General features: G+C 46.9%; 2 protein-coding genes across 4 annotated transcripts in view; one reads left to right on the forward strand and one right to left on the reverse strand.

The window, feature by feature from the left end:
* Positions 1–6,569, forward strand: part of FHIP2B (FHF complex subunit HOOK interacting protein 2B) — a 31,855-nt gene extending 25,286 nt beyond the window's left edge. For both annotated transcript variants that reach the window (XM_088443257.1, XM_088443256.1), the window contains exons 15-17: positions 3,113–3,253; positions 4,946–5,046; positions 5,498–6,569. In XM_088443257.1, coding sequence (XP_088299383.1) covers positions 3,113–3,253; positions 4,946–5,046; positions 5,498–5,600 — 345 coding nt within the window. In that variant the 3' untranslated portion in view covers positions 5,601–6,569. The remainder of the gene's footprint in view (positions 1–3,112; positions 3,254–4,945; positions 5,047–5,497) is intronic.
* A 3,448-nt stretch (positions 6,570–10,017) lies between these two features.
* Positions 10,018–17,863, reverse strand: NUDT18 (nudix hydrolase 18). 2 transcript variants are annotated; one of them, XM_088443258.1, is made up of 4 exons: positions 17,822–17,863; positions 15,414–15,571; positions 14,537–14,750; positions 10,018–11,211 (listed from the first exon to the last, which is right to left on the reverse strand). In XM_088443258.1, exons 1-4 carry the CDS (start codon positions 17,832–17,834, stop codon positions 10,667–10,669), a joined length of 930 nt encoding a protein of 309 aa, XP_088299384.1. In that variant the 5' UTR covers positions 17,835–17,863; the 3' UTR covers positions 10,018–10,666. The 2 variants fall into 2 exon arrangements, with proteins under 2 accessions (XP_088299384.1, XP_088299385.1); XM_088443259.1 differs by lacking the exon at positions 17,822–17,863 and adding an exon at positions 17,042–17,138.
* Between the last annotated feature and the right edge of the window lie 4,713 nt (positions 17,864–22,576).

Consider the following 22,576-nt stretch of genomic DNA (forward strand, 5'->3'; position numbering starts at 1 on the left):
TTCTCTTACCCAGGCGTCTGATGTGGACGACAGGATGACATCCGAGGCTTCGCATTATATGCAAAGGGCAGGAAAGCTGTCTTGGAAGCAGCCAAATTAGTCATAATTTTGTCCAATTCTGGTCTAAACAGGATATCCCCATAATAAGGCAGAGACTCCAGAGTCCAAATCTGCCTTCCAACAATACGGCGGGCCACTACAGATGTGGAAGATGCCTTGGAGGCTGAGAGCCATATCCATAGCTGCTTCACCTAAATAGGCTGCATCTCTAATGTGAGATATGTAGGACAGCTGTTCCCTCGAAGCATCAGGGGGAAATGTCTCTTCTAGGGCCTCTGCCCAACACCCTAGCACAGGGGTCAGGGAACTTTTTTACCTTTTACCACAAAATATATTTACATATGCCGACGTTACCCCCTTGATTTGAAAAGGAAATCTAATAGTAGTGCCCCCATAGTTTTGCCCCTGTAGTAGTGCCCCCATAGTTATGCCCCTGTAGTAATGCCCCCATATAATGCCCCAGTAGTGCCGCTTGTAAAAAAAAAAAACCTTAATCCCCGCTCCTGCATCCGCCGCTGTCCTGTCCGCCTGGCTGCTCCTCGGAACTATGGGAGAGACGTCATGACGTTCCTCCCATAGTGCGCATGGAAAGAGGCGGAAGCTGGAGTTCAGAAGAGAATTCCAGCCTCCGGGTAACGCGGCGCTGCTGGGAAGGAGCCGGGCGCCCGCTGGTAATAACATCTCAGCGGGCGTCCGGCTTAGAGCCTCCCCTGCAGCACAGCCGGGCATGCATATGAATCATTCTATATTATAGAGTGATTCATATGTATGCCCGGCTGTCCGTCCATTACCCCCAGGAATTTCATTTTTACCCCATGTGGGGTAATTTACCCCTGTTCCCCGACCGCTGCCCTAGCAGGACGAGTAATAACTCCTGTAAGAGAGTATATAGATTTTAGACAAGCTTCCATCATTCTATCCGTAGTTTCCTTCAAGGAGGTTGCAGTATGGATGGGTAAGGTAGCATTCTTGACCAGACATGTTATGTGGGAATCCACTGCTGGGAAAACTTCCCATTTAGTGCAATCAGTAGCGGGAAGGGGGTAAAAGGAACTTAAACGTTTAGGCAGCTGAAATCTTTTACTGGGCATATTCCATTCCTCACTCATGTTATCAGATAGCTGGTCAGAGTGAGGAAACTCTGGTAAAACTACCGTTTATCGTTTAAAAAGTGTCTGTTTTGCCTTAGGAGCAGGTTCTGCCTTTTCTCTTTGCAGATTAGATTATACAGCTCTCAGCAATGCAGGTATATTCAATTTAAAGGGGGACTGCCCATCTCCCGAGGAGCGAGGTCTGCGTCTCCTGCCTCCCCAGATGATACATCAGAATCTGATAGCTGGGTGGACTGGGAAGATAACACAGCAGGCTTAGTAGGTTTACTAGGTAAAGGTCTCTCTTTTTGTAGCATTTGCTGAAAGGCTGTGGAGATATACACCAGACTCTGTACTGAGGTAGAAAGTACATCTACCCATGGGGGAGACAAAGGATTTGCAGGAGCACCTGCTGTGGCCATCTCATGGGGTGTGCTACCACGGGGACAGCTAGGTGGTCCGCAGTTTTTGGCAGCACCTGTGAAAAGGGTGGGTCCTGAGGAGAGGACACCGGGGCTGATGGGCCCAAAGCGGTATAACAAGTTGCACAAAAACCATCCTGAATGAGGTCCTCTGGGGCTAAGCCCGCTGAGCAGGACTTACAAGACACCAGAGTAGGAACAGTAGCAGCAGGCTGCTTTTTATTCTTGCCTCTGCCAGACATAGCCACAAGAAGAATAATATACACAATCTGACAGTGCAGTGAGCAACCCAGATGTATGTGTAATATGGCACAGTGTAGTGCGCAACCGCGCTATATAGTATGTGATAGCCCTCACAAATATAGGGAGATGTGAGCTACAATGAACCTCCTATACCTTAGTATGCCAGGGTTGTAGTAGAATAAAGGGAAAGGTATAAACTTGACAGTATATAAAATAGAGATCAGCACTAGCAGAAGTCACATACAAACGCAGAAAAAAACAATATAACTGCAGTGGGCACTAAAATCAACTACACAGAACGCAGTGGCTGGTAGGATATAGCGCTGTATAACCTGGCCCTTGGGAGGGGTATACAGGGAGATTGGACCCAGCGTTCCCAGAGACCTGCTTGCAGAAAATGGCTGCTGTGAGTCTCTGAGGGGCGGATGGTAAGGGAGGAGCAGCTCAGAGAACAGCAAGACCGCAGTGGAATGGCACCCTGAGCTGGGGGAGGGGCTGCAGGGAGCACGCCTTCCCCCTTTGCTGACCACCGGTCTGTAAAATATGCCCTGTGCCAGTGATATATATACGCCCTGGTGGTATAGTGGAGTGCTGGATGAAACAGTTTCCACATCAGTGTCTCCGATCTGTCTCCCCTGACCGGAAGCAAGACTGCGCAAAGACGCGGGTCCCCGCAAACGGGGATCTGATTTACCTGTCCCCTGGATTCCGGGCTGCAGTCTGGGGTCCGGGGAGCCTGCTAGCTAGTCCCCTTTGGAGCCCCGCCGGGAGTACCTAGCCGAGGGCTGGTGTCAAGACGCCGCGGAGGGGCGATGGAGCAGCAGCGCAGACGTCCAGGGGATTATCTCGTGCTGATGCTCAGTAGTAAAATAACTAGAAATTTAAATAAATCATAAAAATAAGCTTGGCCTGCATGAAGCAGCCCCACTGTTAAAAATGGTGATCCAGCTCCTACCGTACACCAACAAAACTGAGTTGCCCTCAGGCTGTGGGTGGGGTATAGGGGGAAGGACCAGAGCATCCTGAGATTGAAAAGCTTTGCTGTTGGTGTCCGGTCCTCCAGGTCCCACCTACACCCTATTGTCTCCCCTGTGGAGCCCTATGGACCCTGAAGAAGAAATGACAGAAGCTGATTGGTTTGATAAATCTCCCCCAAAGTACTGGCTTCCTCAACTCCCACTTCACTCACTACTTTCTATACCGTCTTTCTTTAAGTTTTACTCTACTATCCAGTTACTGCTTTATTGGGATCTCTTCCCATCACCATCCAATGATGTCTCATGTTGTGTTTTTCAGCCCTACGAAGTGAATCTACAAGTCACGTCCTTGCTCACCCGCATTGCCCTCTTCCCTCATCCACATATCCAGGAATATCTTCTGGATCCCTTCATCAGTCTGGCCCCAGGCGCCCGCACACTCTTCTCTGTGCTTGTACGGGTGAGACTGCGCCTGCAGTTACTGTCATCAGGGAGTTGATGGAGTGCACATACATTTCTATTAGATGAGGACATGTGACAGGCCACCGCTGCAGTCCAGTATGGAAAGGCATCTTGTGACCTTCACAACTGTACATTTATATTGTCTCAGACATGTCAGAAGTTGATATTTGTAATGTGTATATAGTGTGTTACACAGCTATTCAGACCCCTGAACAAATCCCTATATTTTTTGAATAACAAATCCTTATTGTCTCTGTCCCCCTGTATGACCCTCATCTCCTTTGTCTCTGTACCAATTTGGCCTTCGCCCCCTTTGCCTCTGTCTCTCTATCTGCCAGTCACCCCCTGTCTGCAATTTACCCTCTTTGTCCCCCATGACTGCTGATCACAGCTTTCGTGGCTGTCCTCCTTTAAGCCCATCACCCCCTTTGCCCCTGTCCTCCTTTAAGCCCATCACCCCCTTTGCCCCTGTTCTCCTATCTACAACTCACCCCCTTTGCCCCTGTCCATCCTTTGCCTATGTCCTGTCTGTCCCTCACCCCCTTTGCGTCTCTGTCTTCCTCTCTGACCCTCACCCCCTTTGCTTCAGTCCTCCTGTCTGTCGTCACTCCCTTTGTCACTGTCCTCCTATCTACAACTCGCCCCCTTTGCGTCTGTCCTTATCTGCTCCTCTAAACAAAAAATAGCAGCTGCTCAATCAATCTAGCAGCATTAATCAGGTGCATGAAAGGGATGGGTCATACTAAGTAGAAAAAGGGGGGGGGTTTAACCCCCTATTGTTCCTCAGCACACTGAATAGTACCTGCAACAATATATGAAGACTATATGGTCATAGAATTCAGAGATATTAGTTGCATGCATTTGCAAATACATGGGAAGCTGCTAGGCCACGTCACGGCTTCTCTGTCTCTAGCAGTCCCTAACACTAAGGGGTTCACATCCGGGGTGCAGTGCACCCCGAAAAACGTCCAGCCCTGGACCCCCCCAGGGCATCACACGAAAAATGGAAAAAGAGTGACAGTGCAGTGTAAAGTATAGCTGTGTAAGACTAATTAATGTGTGTTGGAAAAAGGGGTTAAAATATATGTGAATTGCACTGCGCCCCTTCATATATTGTTGCAGGTACTATTCAGTGTGCTGAGGAACAATAGGGGGTTAAACCCCCCTCCTTTTTCTACTTGTCTGCTCCTCACCCATATTGCCTCAGTTCCTCTATCTACAACTCACCCCTTTTCTCTCCATCCCACTGTCTGACACTCATTCCCTTATTCTGTGTCCTTCTGTGCTTTTCCTATATTGTTATATGAGGGATGTAGTTCTCAATACCGACATCCGAATCCCAAAATGGGACTTAAAACAGGTGTCGAAATACCGACGCCTATCTTAATCCCGATGCCAGAACGCCGAACGATGCCAGCCTGAATGAGGTAATTCCAGGGCACCCTCAGCGTTAGCCGCGGGGTGGAGGGTTAGGTTAGGGGGCGTAGTGGGGTTAGTCACCACTAAGGGACGGTTAGAGCGGGCAGAGGGGTAGGGGAAGGGTACTTACCTGCCCTGTCGGGATCTTCTCCCTTCGGGCTGCCAGCGCCGGGATTTTATACCCATTCCTTACATGACATAGTTCTGTCTCTCTATACTGCTATTTATTAATAATCAACTTTTTCATTAAAAAAATAAATCCCTCTCGCAGGTGGTAGCAGACCTTGCTCAGCGATCTCTGCGAGTGGCAAATTTCCAAGAGATGCTGCGTCTTGTAAGAAAACAATTGCTGGGGGAAACGCCGGATGAGCCGTGAGTACAGACACTAATAGGGGGTTACAGGTTCCCCTTCTTTGTTGAACTGCAATCACGTAAGGTCATATACTTTGGGCACGTTATCTAGAAGTCTGTGTGGAATTGTTAGATTCTGCTAAAGATATTTCTATGGATTCAAGTTATTCTCCTTTTATTTAAAAAATGTTTCTCACTTCGAAGTTGTCATAAGGAGCTTCAAGGAAGATAACAAAAAAGTGTCCCCTTTTGTACTTATAAGGCCGGGTTACCCGTGCTGATGGCGTACAGGTTATGTGGTGAGCAGGTCCATGCACTGTATAAACACCCCAGTGACTTATTATTATATTTATTATTATTGTTTTATTTGGTTTTTGCTGTTATTATTGGAATAATACATAATATTTTTGTATGTAGTTTGTATTGTGTAGGGCCAAATACACACAGTATTTATCTGTATTTTCCCCCGCAGGTTGGCTCATGAAACTCTGTGCCGAGGAGTGGTGGTCCTGGAGGAGTTCTGCAAGGAGCTGGCAGCAGCAGCGTGTGTGACCCACCATCCACTGGGTATTTAGCCATGCGGTGACAATGTGACCTGGGAATAGCCATGAATCTACGTGCAATAGCTCTTATAATGTCTCCCTGTGGAGGCAACAAAAGACTATCAGTGATTTTTTTTTCGAAACTTCCTTGTGCCTTATTTCCAAGCCCAGCTCCCATTATAACTTACAGACCTGGGCGCCTCTCTGGTTTACTGCTGGTACTGAGATTTGTCTTCAAGGGCTCCCACACAAATAGGGCCCCGTGCATCAGCTCATGCAGCCCCCTAGTGGCTGCTCTGCTTGTTGCTGCAGAGTCTTGATGGTCCACACACTGTGCTGCTACATCTCTCCTGGGCACTGATTTTATCATTCGGTGTTATCTTGTAATTATTAGTTAGTCGTCTCTTCCTACATTCATCCAGAACATTAATCCTTTTAGGTGTGGAGACGGTCTATGAGAGGTGCTCTTTTACCCCTCCCCCCGAGTACCAGACTGATTCATGTAGATAAATGTGTTTATGTGGTTTGTTTGCTCTGAATCCTTCAGGTCAATCTGTGTTTCTCAATTTAATTCGGTTTAGGGACAAAACTGTTGTATAGGTAACTAGAGACGCCCACAGCAGCCAAACAGATGATGTCCGTTTGGAAAGGACTGGCTGCTATGTGAAGCATTCTGCTATATTTCCTGTGGAACAGTTTATATTAATGTACCTCCATTTGTTTGATGCTTCCCATCTGCACATTGTGTTTCCTTCAGGTGTGTTCTCCAAACTACACGAAACGCATAAAACAAATCAGCATCAATACAGTGTGTGAGAAACCCCGGAACTCGTTCTTCCAGTAACTGTCAATGCTGGATGTGTATAATGTTGCCTTATAACTGGTGTCACTTTACAGCCTCCGTCCCACAGAAATAATCTGATTTTATAAATGTACAGAGAAGTTTTTATAGTTCTGCTCAAAAAAAAAATTGTTCAAAATTCAAACCATCGTATGAATTCATCAAATATGTTTTTAAAAGCAAAGTGTGTTTTATGCGTTTTTTTTTTTTCTATTGTAGATTATAACATTCAACATTTTACAGATGATTAACATCAGAATATTTATTTTATTGTAAAGGGACTGATGCTGAGTTGGACAGAATCGCAAGTGCGAAACGCGTACCAGAAAAAGGCGCATGTTTCTTAGATTGCAGGCTAGGCCATAAATAGGTATACTGTAGCTCAGCACTAGTAGTATATACGCCTGGGATACTCCTGGTGACAGCTGTGTATATATGCCCAGTCTACACCAGGACACGTGGCATCACAGTGCTAGTATTAAATGCTGAAATGACAGCACAATAGTCATACACAATATAGTACATCTCTGGACAATGTACTTAGGTATCAGGGGAGGCACTCACAGCCGCATAGAGATAAAGAACACGCTCTGATTATAAAATGACAGTACTGTTATAGGAATCAGTATGAAATACCGCCGGCCGCGGAAGCCCGACAGCGCTGGAAATCCTGATCGTTGCTAAGGTAAATATAAACTAACCTAACCCCCTAACCCTCCTTAGGGGTGCCTACTCCTAACATCCCCCCCAAGTGCCTAACCCTAATCCCCCCTCTAAGTGCCTAACCCTAACACCCCCTTCCCCGCTGCCTAAACCTAAGTCCCCCGGGGGGGGTGCCTAACCATAACCCTCCCTCCCCCTAGCCTAACCCTCCCGGGGGTTGCCTATCCCTAAATCCCCCCCCCGGGTGCCCTAAACCTAATCCCCCCTAAAAGTGCCATCCCCCCGGCGGCTATCTGCTCGCGGGGCCCGGCATCCCTTCGATAGGGATGCCTGTCTCCCGGCGTCGGGGAAATGTCAGGCATCTACATCTAGACGCCCGGCATTTCACCTCGCCGGGATATGACAGTCGAGAAGCCGGCTGTCGGTATTAAGGCAGCCGGTTTCCCGATTGTATACCCTGTTATAGTGTCAAACAGGGAACAATATCTTTAAAATAGGGAACATACTTACAGATTTAGCTGAGAAAACAGATTTGTGATTAGAAAGCCCTTCCTTGCTTATACATATCTGTCTTGAATATAATAATCTGGTTCTGTACATCTAAGATCAATATCTGATTAGACAGAATCCTTAGAAACACCATAATTTCTTACACAGATGGAAATCCCATAGACTCGTGAAGGTCTGGCTGCAACGCAGAAAGTCATTGCCATGGGAACATAACATTTAGGGCCGGTATTAGAGGTGCCCACGGTCGCTGCTGCTGTGTTTTTTTGTGCATTTGCGGCAGTGATAACATGCAAATGCTAGTTTCACACTTGTGTACTAGCATGTGCCAGATTGTGTAAGCCCTGAGACGCCCACTTTCTGTGCCCGTGCACGCTACCACACTGCCGGTGGGTCTGGACAATCCACCCTTGACATTTGCACCAGCCCCATGCCAGGTGTAATGTCTCCGTCTAAACATGGCTTTAGTGACTGCGGCTCTGTGTATGAGAATGCAGCTGCTTTCACTGACCCACACATATCATGCCCACTTACGTCACCGCCCAGGAATGTCCATGTTTTCCCCTTGCCATTTCCAATACGAGTGGTCCTTTGTGCGTACACTCAGTATAACACAGGCGCCGTAGGGGTTTCCAGAATATTTTGCGCATTGCCCAGTAGTAAATAATTGCTTAACTAGGTGATCATCCGCATTGCACCTCTGATCATCAGCATTGCTCCTCTGATCACCAGCATTGCACCTCTGTATCATCAACATTGCACCTCTGTATCATCAGCATTGCTCCTCTGTATCACCAGCACTGCTCCTCTGATCACCAGCACTGCTCCTCTGATCACCAGCATTGCCCCTCTGATCACCAGCATTGCCCCTCTGACCACCAGCACTGCCCCTCTGACCACCAGCACTCTCCTCTGATCACCAGCATTTATTCTCTGTTTCATCAGCATTGTACCTCTGTATCATCAGCACTGCTCCTCTGATCACCAGTATTGCACCACTGTATTATCAACATTGCTCCTCTATCACCAGCATTGCACCTCTGATCACCAACATTGCACCTCTGATCACCAACATTGCACCTCTGATCACCAACATTGCACCTCTGACCACCAGCATTTCTTCTGTTTCATCAGCATTGCTCCTCTGTATCACCAGCATTGCTCCTCTGACCACCAGCATTGCTCCTCTGTATCACCAGCATTGCTCCTCTGTATCACCAGCATTGCACCTCCACAGCTGGCACTATTTATTTCACTTGTGAGTTTGAGAATACCTAGAAAACATGTACTGTTAGGATTCCCAGACAACTGGATTTGGCGGACACTGTCCTAAGGAATGTTTTCCAGGGGAAAAAACAAGCTCTACTACTGCCTGCAGCTAAGCAGCACCTCTGTGAAGTCGTCCTCTCCACTATTCCAATCCTATTCAAACATTTGTCACATAAAAACTAAATCTGACTTTTTCTAAACGAGGTACCAATGTGCCTCACCTGTAGTTACAACCATTGGAGCCATCTCTGTGGGTGCTTGAGCAGCCCTAATATTTGTACAGTCACTGTCCATATCTATACAAGGCACGTTTTATTCATATCGTAGTGGTGGTGAGGGGGGTTACTTGAGCCCCCCCAGCCATTGTAAATCTTGGCTCCTATGGTTACCTGTGAACACCTCATCAGCCCAAAAACTCCCATTAGTACATACCAGCTATTACACACCCATAGATGTCACCATTTTGGCATGCAGAATATATATAACTTACATTTACTGTCTAAACTCTAGACAGAAGGAAACTTCAGTGATCACTTGAATTAGCTTAAAGAAAATGAGTTACAAATACATTCAAAATATACAAAATTATATCATGAAAGTGGAGAACGACTAAAGCTGGGTACACACCTGTACGACTAAAGCTGGGTACACGCCTGTACGACTAAAGCTGGGTACACGCCTGTACGACTAAAGCTGGGTACACGCCTGTACGACTAAAGCTGGGTACACGCCTGTACGACTAAAGCTGGGTACACGCCTGTACGACTAAAGCTGGGTACACGCCTGTACGACTAAAGCTGGGTACACGCCTGTACGACTAAAGCTGGGTACACGCCTGTACGACTAAAGCTGGGTACACGCCTGTACGACTAAAGCTGGGTGCAGACCTGTACGACTAAAGCTGGGTCATGAATGCAAGTGTCCTACGGGCTGCTATTATTTAGTATTTAAGCTTTGTGCATACATACAGCGATACTCAATGAGTGGATGCAGCTTTGTGCTATATCCATGATAATGTGGGCTGACCATCCTGGAAGTACTAGTGTCCCTTGGTGATGGACAGGTTACACTCTCATGAATGTAATCGAGCCTCAGCGATCGCTCCCAGCAAATGGGTGAGCTGCATTCCAATGGGTATGGAGTTAGCCCAAAAAATCACAGAGTCTCTGTATAACGCATCATGCTGTTAATGTAGATGTCATTGTCTGTTAACAGCAGATCTAAGTAGAGCAAACTGCTCGCTCCCCTATAGTAAGCAGCTGCCTTTTACTCACAGACATGACACAAGAATGTACAGGTCTAAATATACATATATGTTTATTTACATACATTGATCTGCACTATATTATTTTATGTACAGAAATGTTATTGTGTGTGTTTAGTAAATACCCTGTGTTGGCAGTGCTGTATAGCACATTGCAATTCATGCCACAGTATATTACTGGTGGTACAATGCCCGTCATGGTGCTTCCTGAGGCTCCTACCCATGGGAACAACATATTTAGGGCATTCTGTACTGGCAATAGACTGCCAACGACTACTCGGCACTTTCTGTATTTCCTGTGGGACGCTGGCACTCAGGAGAGATGCATGGCAAAGCACTGCCCTGGCCAGCTACTTGTTGGGAAGCATAGTAAAGGGTTCCTCACTGAAAACTTAACCATGTAGTGAAATATTATGACCACAGCTCCCATTCTGTTCAGTCTTATTCACTGCTGCAGACCTTGTTCATATGGAGGTTAGGCATAACTTAGGTGATGATTGTATGGAGCATTCCAGCGTATACATATTGTTGTCTTTGTAGTTGTGCCCTGGGGTCTCAGCTATATAAAGGCAGCAGTGTGTTCTTCTCCAAGGTCTGGGTCAACCTACTCTTCAGCCCTTCATCCTCAACTGCAACCCAGCTGATACCACCTCTGCTGACCACGGGTGGTTCTGAGCCGTGGAATACCCCCATGATATTAAAACACACTCCATCCCCTTCGTCCCCACCTTGGTGCTGTACTCCTAAAATACCATAAGATGTGGGAGGGTGTTGCAGCAGATTATGCAGTGGGGTCAGGATGCTCCTGCCACGGGCAGCACAGACAGCAGTGGGGAGGTGCACAGATTCCGTGCAGCTTTGTAGGACCCAAACCTCTCCTTGGGGACTCAAACAAATTAGAACCAGCCGTAGGACAAGGAAGGGTGAAGGACATAGCTGAGGGAGGATGGAAGGGTGTGAGGGTAGGCGGTGGTATTCCAAAGCCAGCTTTATGAGAGGAAGGATATCTCTGCAGCGCAAGGGCAAGGATGAAACGGTGTCCCACCAGGAAGCTTGGAGAGACTCCTTATCTGCTGAGGCCGTAGACTTCAGAATGCCACCTGGAGAAAGAATCCTAATTATATAAAAGACTAACAAATGTTTCCTGAAACATGGCTTTCATTCAGGACTACAATGGAACTAAGAGGTGGAAAAATGGCCACTAGAGGGAGCGCTGACATGTTGGTTCCTGGCTAAAGTGGTTTCTGTTCTATTATGAAGTTGCTGTTGTCATAGGGCCTGATTCACTACCATACGCAACTGCGAATACGCACGCAATCGCCCAATTGTTGTGTTCTGCACATGCGCGAACTAGCTAGTGCGATCGGGACTACGATCGCAGTGACTACGCAGACCCTTTGCAGAGTGATTGACAGGAAGTACTGTTTGTGGGCAGTGATGGGGGGGGGGCTGTTGCAGGGGCGTGCATAAATTAACCACAGCGCTGGCCTACGCAGGTCTCATAGCGTCCTTGGTTGTTAGCAATTCCTGAGTAAGATCAGGGCTTGTGCAAGTGTGTGTGAGGCTGCGATGGTACTTGACTCTAGCGATGGTTTCGCAGTCTTGCAAAACATTCCGGATATGTGCTGAGTGAAGTAGGCGTCCTTGTGCAGTGCTGCGTGGGTATTGCGATCGCAATGGATTAGCATACTATCACAGTAGAAATAAGATCATAACATACGTCATGATCAGACTAACAGTGCTCCATAGGGACAGGCACAGCTCCATAGGGACAGGCACGGCTCCATAGGGACATGCACGAAGCCTGTGATATATTGGACAGTGCTTTAGTTTTACCCCCGTGCTCCTATGTGGTCCAGCCTGTGTATATTATAGAACAGGCCTACTCTCAGGAGGGATTGGGTATGAAATCCCGGCTGTCGGGATGCAGCTGTTCAGAATAGCGATAGCGGCATCCCGGCACCCATAGGAACTAAAGGTAAGTATTTTCCCTGCCCTTACCCTAACCCTCCCTCCCTGGTGCCTAAACCTAACCTCCCCCACTAGTGTCTAAACCTAAGCTCCCCGCACCCTAATCCTAACATTCCCTCCCTGGTGCCTAACCTTAACCCTCCCCTTAATGCCTAACCCCGCTAGCTAACACTAACCTCCCCCTACCACCCTGATACTTACCTTTGGGATGCCGACCTGTCGAGATTTCGGCGCTGGTATTTGGACCATCGGCATCCCACACACCGGAATGCCGACTACATACCCTCAGGAGACACCTCTGTGCACTAGAATCACATCTTACTCTGCAAGGATGTGAAAAAGGAGGCTAAGCGGGTACTGTACAAGTGTAAGCATCACACAAATGCTCCTCACTAAAACCATAGACACGTGGGGCCTGATCAGAGCCGTGTTCTCATAGATGAGTGATTATTTGCAACTGTGCATATGCAGAGATTTCTAAAAAGTCCTACGTAGCATGCGTTACACACAGTGGGCCTGATTCAGAGCCGCTCATAAGCAGCTTGATGTTTCCCCCCTGCGCATGCGCCGTGCGACTGACTTCAGTGCTGCGGGGCTCGCTACAAGACGGGCCGGCTGTCGATGGTGAGTGACAGCTCGCCCCGTTTTGTAGACGGGGAGGGGGTGTGGTTGCACAAACGCAGGCGTTCCCTTAGGAACACCTGCCGTTTGTGGGAGGCCCTACTGACATCACTACTGATGTCAGTAGTGGACTTCCTGCTCTATTAGAGCAGGAAGTCCACTCGGCCTTGCGGAAGCCGAGACCCTACCCCAGGGTCTCGTTGCAAGGCAGATGGTCGCGATAATCGCTACGTCCTCCTGGCCGCTCTCACAAGCTGTGGGAGGTCTCCCACAGCTTAGCGAGCGGCCAGAGAAAAAAAAAAAAACACGCCCATCAGACCTGCGAGCTGCCTCTGGCATTGAGCGTGTCTGGATCAGGGCTAGTGTACGCACAAAGGTGCTGCTGCGATTGGACAGACGGTATAAGAAATGTAGAAAAGTGATGGGAGGCAGCTAGGAGTGCATGCAAAAATGGTCCATCCAGGGGCATGTTATGGGAGTATTGTGGGTATGTTATGGGCGTGTTGTGGGTGTGTCAGTGCAAGCAGCTGCTGTCTCCCAGACACACAGCCACAAGCATAGGAGGCCATAGTCAGAGACACTGCACCTGCCATAGAGCTGGTGCAAGCTTTGAGGGTGCGACCAATGGCATATAAGGACACACCAATCGGTATTACAGCGTGCACCGGGCGCTAAATGTGCACATTCAGCCACGAGCCCAAGGAAGGACTTGAGGCAGCATTTGCATAAAATTGCAGATGGGTGACTGCCAATACATGCAGCTGCCGCACTGAGAACTAGGCCCCTAGGGTCTGATTCTGTGTTGGATGAATCGCCCCTTTTCGATCTGACTGTGCATATGTAGGTGTTTCTGGGTAACAAGTATCAAAACGCACCTAACAGCTATTCCTGATGGGCGGGTCCTGGGTTTCTGTTCCTGGCTGATCTCTTGCACGTATCATGGGGCTGCTGCAAGTGCCCATACTAATGATGCCGGATGTGTCTGTGGGCGCTAGGGCAGTGGGCAGGATCGGCTGGCACTTTCAGATGACTTAGTATTAGCATATGAAAGTGAGTACAATGCTGCGGCCATAGGAGCCGATTCTGAGTTGGGAGTAAAGTGAAATAAAGGAGTAACTTTGCAGCTTGGTAAATCCATGCTGCACTGCAGGTGGGGAGAGTTAGATGCGAGGGATCTGTCCTAGATCAGATCTAAATTGCAGTATAAAAATAATGCAGCTTCTGTGGGCTACATGCAACAGCAGCCGGTATTTACCCCACATGCCAAAAAAAATCATGTATGTGCCCCAATGCAGTGCAGCACGGTCTGGTGCAGATACAGAGTCACTTGCTTGTTTTGCTTTGCTCCTAACTCAGAATCTGCCCCATAAATGGTGAGATCTGAGCTGGGGCAACGCTCTAATCCTATGGAGTAGGAAAGTCCATATGGCCCTCCGTGCAGCAAGGTGACCGCTGCTACACATGTGCCTTCTACTCCCCTTTATCTCTTTTCAAATTGAGAATTGTTCTGCAAATATCCGCTGTGCCTGCCATGCACTTAGCAAGCGGCACTCTCACCCTGCCAGGTGCACAGTTCTGCTCCTGCACAAACGTCGCCATCTTGCTTCTCATATGCATGAACTACTGTAGACGTTTTCAAGGTTCAAAGCTGACTTCTCCCTGTGCGACTGTCTATGACCTCCAGTGGCGCCTAATTAACATTTTATTATGCAGCTGTAACATGATTGGTTGCTAAGAATTACCATACGTGTCTGCACTAAGCACAATTTATTGACTCTAAACAGAAAAACAACACAAGACAAACCATACTGATGTATCTGTATTTCCATGTACCTGTCTGCTTAGCAAGAAACACGAATCGCACCCAGGAGGCGCCTCTCTCCTCCACCACCAGCAGGGTGAGGGGCTGACACAGTAACCCAGTCTCCTCCCGGACCTCTCGGCACAGGCCCTCTACCAGGGTCTCTCCTCTCTCCAGCCGCCCAGCTGGCAGGTACCAGCTTCCCCAACACTCCGCCTTGGCCTCCTGCATCATCAGCACCTCGTCCTGCAGGGTATTGCACAGGATTACATAGAGAGCATTGAACCCATACATCTCATCACAGTTAGTGGGTAGTGCCTCCCTGCCTACTACGTATAATACCCGTCCCATATCTTACAGTGTGTCAAGTGGCCAAACAGGAATACGCAAATAATTTAGCAACACCAAAGTAGGCCGAAGCATTAAAAGGCTCTGGTTAGAGACAATATGGATGAGAGGGAGACATGATGGATATTCCGGAAGGAGACATAGAAGGTATAAAACTCCAGTTCTTCTGTATGTCCTGTAATGGGCTTACAAAGGCAGCAATCCACATTCCATGAGATCTTACAATTATCAGTGATCACTAGATGTTTGGCACACAAATGATTTAACATGATGCAATCTAATCCAAATCATTGTATCATTGTATATGGGCAAACTGTATGGTCATTTTTAAAGCTTCTTACCAGTCATGCTCAAATCCCTAGTCGGTCATATGTACATTCCTGTATGGTTGTGCAAATTGTTTAATAAGAAGATCTTCAAGAATAAAGTCATTTAACCAAACTCTATGAAACGCTTTACACGTATAGGTTTGTAATTGTGTGTGTATATATATATATATATATATATATATATATATATATATACACACACACACAGACACACACATAAGCATTAACTCACCTGTTCGTTCACTAAAACCCCCATGACAATGTAGCATACGCTATGCCTCAGTTTCAGGGGCCGCAGGCTCTCTGGGGCCACGTCATACTTGTCAGGAAGAGGGACGGCTCCTCCTTCTAGGAGAGTTCTTAGCTCCTCCTCCAGCCCAGAAGGCATGTCTACAACACATCAAGTACATGTTACATACATGGGCTATAGATTATATAGGTAAAGCATACACGAGTGATAATGACAGTATTATTTTGTCTATAAAACACTCTGTGCAATATGTTGTATTACATTAAATGTGAATTATCTATTATTTCTAATGATTTATTATATAATAAGAGGGTACAATAATGTAAGCACTATTCCCACCCATAGCTGGTCTCGCTGCATCACGGTGTGTAACCAACATTTATACTGTAGCAGGAATAAGCTTGAGGAAAATGTCAGGGAAAACCCTACTAATAATGAAACATATCACAGATAACAAAACACAGTTACTTCTGTAAGTTACACTGGATAGGGATGAGGGCAAAGAGCACCTGGGAGACTGGAAGCTTGTGGTAAATGCTCTATTTGTACAATTATTGATTTCATAACGCAAGTGTGCAGAATGGGTCCTGCGTAGTCGCACGCAGACACTTGAATGCCTCTGCCTGATTGACAGGCAGAGGCATCTAAGGAGCGGTGCGGGAGCAGAGTCGGCCAGCGTTCCTGGAAACGGGGGCGTGTCCGCCCCATTTTCCGGGAGTGGCCAGCCCAGGATCTGCGTTGATCAACGCAGTGTCCTGGGCTTCCAAGCTGGCCAGTCTGAGTAAGCTGAGGATTACTCAACTGGCCGAAAGGCCAGACGCCATCCACCATCGACCACCGATGGTCGCGATGGTGATCCCAGCTTGCAACCTCCATCGCAGTGCTGGGATCGCAAATGCAGCAGGGGGTGTCATACAGGGGGTGTCACACGCCTCCTGCTGCATTTGCATAGTAGCAAAGACTGCAATTGCAATGTTGAATGCGTGCATACATGATATATTTATAGCCTGCGTGCAGCTTTGCAATTGCGATCCTCGCTGAATCAGGCTAAATATGTTCTCTGCTATATCTCAGGCTGTCTTAAATGAAGTAATAACTGTATCTCAGCAGTCTATATAATGCAATAACTATCTCAGTGGTCTATATAATGTAATAACTATCTCAGGATGTCTCAGTGGTCTATATAATGCAATAACTATCTCAGGATGTCTCAGTGGTCTATATAATGCAATAACTATCTCAGGATGTCTCAGTGGTCTATATAATGCAATAACTATCTCAGGATGTCTCAGTGGTCTATATAATGCAATAACTATCTCAGGATGTCTCAGTGGTCTATATGATGTAATAACTATCTCAGGATGTCTCAGTGGTCTATATAATGTAATAACTATCTCAGGATGTCTCAGTGGTCTATATAATGTAATAACTATCTCAGGATGTCTCAGTGGTCTATATAATGCAATAACTATCTCAGGATGTCTCAGTGGTCTATATGATGTAATAACGGGCCTGATTCATTATGGATCGTAAGTGCGACTGCGGCTGCAATTACGCACCCAGTCCCACTGCGAAGGCATGCTAGCAAAACATAAGGACGCCCACCTTACCTTACACACATTCGTAATGTTTATCAAGACTGCAAAACCATTGGTGTCATCGAGTACAATCGCAGCCCCATCCACACTTGCACAAGACCTGACATTACTCAGACCCCCCCCCCACAAACTGCACTTCCTGTCAATCACTCTGCGATGGGTTTGCGTGGTCACTGGTCGCAGTCCCGGTCGCAGTAGCTAGTACGTGCATGCGCAGTTCGCTACTATCGGCCGATTGCGTGCATAATCGCAGTTGAGATCGGTAGTGAGTCAGGCCCTTATACCGGGTTGTCTCAGCAGGCTTTATTCTGCAATAAATGTCTCAGCAAACTATTTATCTCAGGCTGTCTCAGCGGTCTATATGATTTAATAACAGTATATTAGATTATCAGCAGTCTATATGAAGTAATAACTGTATCTGAGGCTGTCTCAGTAATCTGTATAATATAATAACTGTATCTCAGGCTAGTTCAGCAGTCTATACGAAAATAATAATCGTATATTATATTCTCAGCAGTCTAAAGCTAATTCTTGTACCTCAGACACTCAATATTTAATTACTATATCTCAGGGGCAGTGACAACAGTCAGTAAGTACATTATATCTGGTTGTCTGAGGGATCTGTATAGTGTAAATCAGTTGACCATCACTTCTCTATTGTGCCTGTGAAGACTGATACCCCAGCAGACAGTCTACGTGTTCCTATCACTGTGTGTCAGTCAGTGTCAGTGGTGCAGTCTATCTGCAATGTATCATCACTGTCTCTATATAGCAGCAGTCTCATCAGCTCACCTGCTCCAGTCATCACACCCGGAAGTGCTGCACTCGTCTTCCTCTGTGACTATTGGTCAGTGCCAAACGAGCCTCCTCTTCTAATTGGATATCATGAGAAGCCACTCCATGCGGGGCGTGGCTCTAGTGATGGACAACACCAGACATGTGATATGTGTAGTACAGTGTGTGATGCTATGTCCTGGCCATAGGGTGTATGTTATAGCTGATGCTGCCTTATACCTTCCTGCCAGAGCACAGTACAGTGTGTGATGCTATGTCCTGGCCATAGGGTGTATGTTATAGCTGATGCTGCCTTATACCTTCCTGCCAGAGCACAGTACAGTGTGTGATGCTATGTCCTGGCCATAGGGTGTATGTTATAGCTGATGCTGCCTTATACCTTCCTGCCAGAGCACAGTACAGTGTGTGATGCTATGTCCTGGCCATAGGGTGTATGTTATAGCTGATGCTGCCTTATACCTTCCTGCCAGAGCACAGTACAGTGTGTGATGCTATGTCCTGGCCATAGGGTGTATGTTATAGCTGATGCTGCCTTATACCTTCCTGCCAGAGCACAGTACAGTGTGTGATGCTATGTCCTGGCCATAGGGTGTATGTTATAGCTGATGCTGCCTTATACCTTCCTGCCAGAGCACAGTACAGTGTGTGATGCTATATCCTGGCCATAGGGTGTATGTTATAGCTGATGCTGCCTTATACCTTCCTGCCAGAGCACAGTACAGTGCGTGATGCTATGTCTTGGCCATAGGGTGTATGTTATAGCTCAGTGGTTCTCAAACTCGGTCCTCGGGACCCCACACAGTTAACGTTTTGCAGCTTACCCAGCAGGTGCACAGATGTAATCATTACTCACTGACACATTTTAAAAGGTCCACAGGTAGAGCTAATTATTTCACTTGATTCAGTGTGGAGAAATGGAAAACATGCACTGTTTGGGGTCCTGAGGACTGAGTTTGAGAACCTGTGTTATAGCTGGTGCTACCGTATACCTTCCTGCCAGAGCACAGTACAGTGTGTGATGCTGTGTCCTGGCCATATGCCACACTATGGCCCTGATTTAGAGCCGGACGCTCTGACAGAACGCTCGCTCTGAATCAGGGCCGGGCTATTTTTTTTTTTAGAACGGCCTCCTGGCCGCTCGCATAGCTGTGGGTGACCACCCACAGCTATAGCGAGCGGCCAGGAAGATGGTCGCGATGGTCAAGACCATCGGATTTGCGACGAGACCCTTGTGGTAGGGTCTCTTTGCCGCAAGCCCCAGAGAGATTTCGGCTTTAACGGAGCCGAAATCTCTCCCACTGACATCACTAGTGATGTCAGTGGGGCCGGCCCCAAACGGAGGCGTTCACATGGGAACGCTTCCGTTTGGGCAGCCACTCCCCCAGCCCGCCCCCCAATCGTTCAGATTTTCCCTTGAAAAAGTGAACTAAAATAGTTAACAAAAATCGTTGGTTACTAAATTAATGAACGATTTATTTAATCATGCATACAGTGAATGGACATCGTTCATTCTGTACAACATGAACGATTTTCTGAACGAAAATTGTTATATTGGACAGTCAGGGAGCGCGCTTGAACGATTATCGTTCATCCAAAAAAAAGTTAACGATTTTTTAAACGATTTAACAATAACAACATCGTTATAGTTAAAGGGTTGAAAAAAATTGTTACATGTGTACACACCTTTAGAAATCACATGAACATAAGTAGCTTTTGCCATGAAGCTCAAAATTGAGCTCAGGTGCATCCGGTTTCCACTGATCATCCTTGAGATGTTCCTACAGCTTAATTGGAGTCCACTTGTGGTAAATTCAGTTGATTGGACATGATTTTGAAAGGCATACACCTGTCTATATAAGGTCCCACACTTGACAGTGCATGTCAGAACACAACCAAGCATGAAGTCCAAGGAATTGTCTGTAGACCTCCGAGACAGGATTGTCTTGAGGCACAAATCTGGGGATTAATTAACTACATTTGCAAAAATCACCAAAATACTTTTTACATGTTGTCATTATGGGGTATTGTGTGTAGAATTTTGAGGACAAAAATGAATTTATTATTCCATTTTGGAATAAGGCTGTAACATAACAAAATGTGGAAAAAGTGAAGCGCTGTGAATACTCTCCGGATGCACTGTATGTAGGGGGACCGGACCCAGCGTTTTCCAGACAGACAGAGCTGTGGCTGAACCTTCAGGAAATGGCCACCTGAGACCTCTGAGGGGCCGCGCAGCTCAGTGTCCAGACCGTGATGGAATGGCGCCTTCAGCTGGGGGAGGGACCTCTGTAATAGGGAAAGTTGACCTCCCCTGGCTGATTTTTGACCACTGGGATGCTGTATTCCCGCACCATATGTACCCTGGTGGTCTAGTGGATCACGTGGTTGAGGCCGGTGTTCACTCTCAGCACCTCTGGTCTGTCCCCTGAGACCGGAGGTAAGACTGCCCAGCCACGGGCTACCACAAGCGGTAACCCGCCTTACCTGTCCCCCTGCGTCCGAGTAGTAGTCTGGGGTTTTTCGCGGGGCTGGCTAGCAAGGTCCCCGGGAACCCCGCCGAAAGTACCAAGCGATGCTATGGAGTTGTGGTACACAGAGGGGTGATGGAGTGGCAGCACAGACGTCCTAAGGACAGTCTGATGCTGCGCACTCAGTAATAAAGATAAATAAAATTAGAAATCATAAAAATAAAGCTTTGGGCTGCATAAAGCAGCCACTGTTATACAAGGTGATCCGAGCTCCTACCGGACACCAAGCAACCCGATTTGCCTCGGGCTCAGGGGCGGGATTTAGGGTGGAGGGACCGTTGCATCCTGGCAGTTGAAAGCTTAACTGTTTGGTGTCCGGTCCTTATCCACCTCCTACACCCCCTCCCCCCTCCCCATGGTATCTCCGTGGATCCCTCTGGACCCTGAAGAAAAAAAAAAGCAGATGCCAAAGCTGCTCGGTATTGGATTCCACAGTCTGCTTCTGGCCTATGTGCAGGAAACAGCACAAACTCATGGAACTCACTTTGATCAGAAGATCCTCCAGGTAGAGGATGACAGTCACCCCCATGGACCTCAGGAAAAACGTCATGAGCTTCAGGTCCCCATTGCCGGTCCAAATTAGAGTGCCCTAAACTAATAGTGCTGCTTCTGGATCACCTTCTCTAAGGTTTATAGACACCTTCTTCAATCTGTCGACTCTGAGTTGGAAGTTCAATCACTTCAAGTTCAGTAAAAATACAACCTCTTGTCTGCTTGAAACTGCAATGACTTCACCTAAGGAAAATAAATATTGAGCCTGGCTGAAGTATGGGAGAAGTGTTGGGTATCAGAGTGCCTGGCCTTGCTTGCCCCATCCCCAGTGATTATACACATTTTTAGGAAAACCTATTGGGCGAGCTCAAACTTCATGTAACCAGGGCTGGCAGAGGGTCTAAAAGCAGAGAGAGCAGCACGTGCTGTGCCAATCAGGGAAGCCATATAAGTTAAGCCCACCGCTGAGCTAAAGAGCTGTCACCAGAGCTCAGCCCACTCCCTGTGTCTTAAAGACTATTGGTGGGTACACACTGGGCGATATTACTGAGCGACTGCACGATTACGACATCGTAATCGTGCAATCGCTCAGTAATCGTGCACAAATCGTGCACTCTTATGTCGGAAACAACCAGCGATGCCCACTCCCGCTGGTCGTTTCCGACATTGTCCATCGCCTGAACATGCAGCACAATCTGCCGACTTCGTCAGGTTGCTGCATGTCGAGGAATGGGGGAGAGAGCCCGGCGCTGAACGATATCGTTAATGATATCGTTCAGCTGCTGTGCTCAATGTCATGAACGACATTGAGCACAGCCTGCCGGGGACACACTACATGATATCGCTCAGGGAGCATATCGTGTAGTGTGTACGCACCATAAGGGGCAAATGTATCAAAGCTTGATGTGAGATAAAATTGTGAACCATTGACATTATTATGCCTTTTACACTACATCGCTGTTCTCTTAATAATATATGCTCGCATTACCTGTAGTGCTAGATGTCCTTTAATCTTGGTCATGTTTGTTTTCCTAATAAACCCCATTTATATTATTAAGTCAGATATTTGCTTGGAAGAGTGTCATGATATAAACAGACAAGGGAAGAGGGATGGGGAGGTGGGCAACGCAGCACAGGATATAACACTATTCTTCTGAAAAGGCGGAGGAAGTGAGTGATAATGATGACATAATGAAAGCCCTATGCAGAATATTGAACAGAGGTGGTCCCTAGGAGTCTAATGTCAATGAGCAGAGAAGAGAAAAAAGGATTACTCCCATGGAAGAGGCACACTCTGTTTAGTACTGTTTAAAAATTTACTTTTATTATAGAACTTTAATAAGTGAATAAGGGCAAATATGCAAGGACTAATAATATATATATATATATATATATATATATATATATATATATATATACACACACACACACACACACACACACATCCTTGAAAATATATTAATAATAATAGATATTGAATGAATAAAATATTGTTAGCATATCTCATGAAGAGTGTTGTGATCCCAAATAGAGGGCGAGTGAAAAGCTGAAGGAAGTCATGTAATATGACCAATCAGGTACAGTCATCACCAGTTAAAGATTGGGATAGTTATGGTGGAGTAAAATAGTGCAACTGTACTCTCACAGTGGGATGTAGTCATCATCCCGACAGTGAGTATTAAGGTTAGGCTGCCGAAGCGGACAGTTAGGGTTAGGCTGCCGAAGAGGCTGA

This window comes from Taudactylus pleione, unplaced genomic scaffold (genome assembly GCF_031769625.1).
Source record: "Taudactylus pleione unplaced genomic scaffold, aTauple2 ptg000329l, whole genome shotgun sequence".
Lineage (NCBI taxonomy): Eukaryota > Metazoa > Chordata > Amphibia > Anura > Myobatrachidae > Taudactylus > Taudactylus pleione.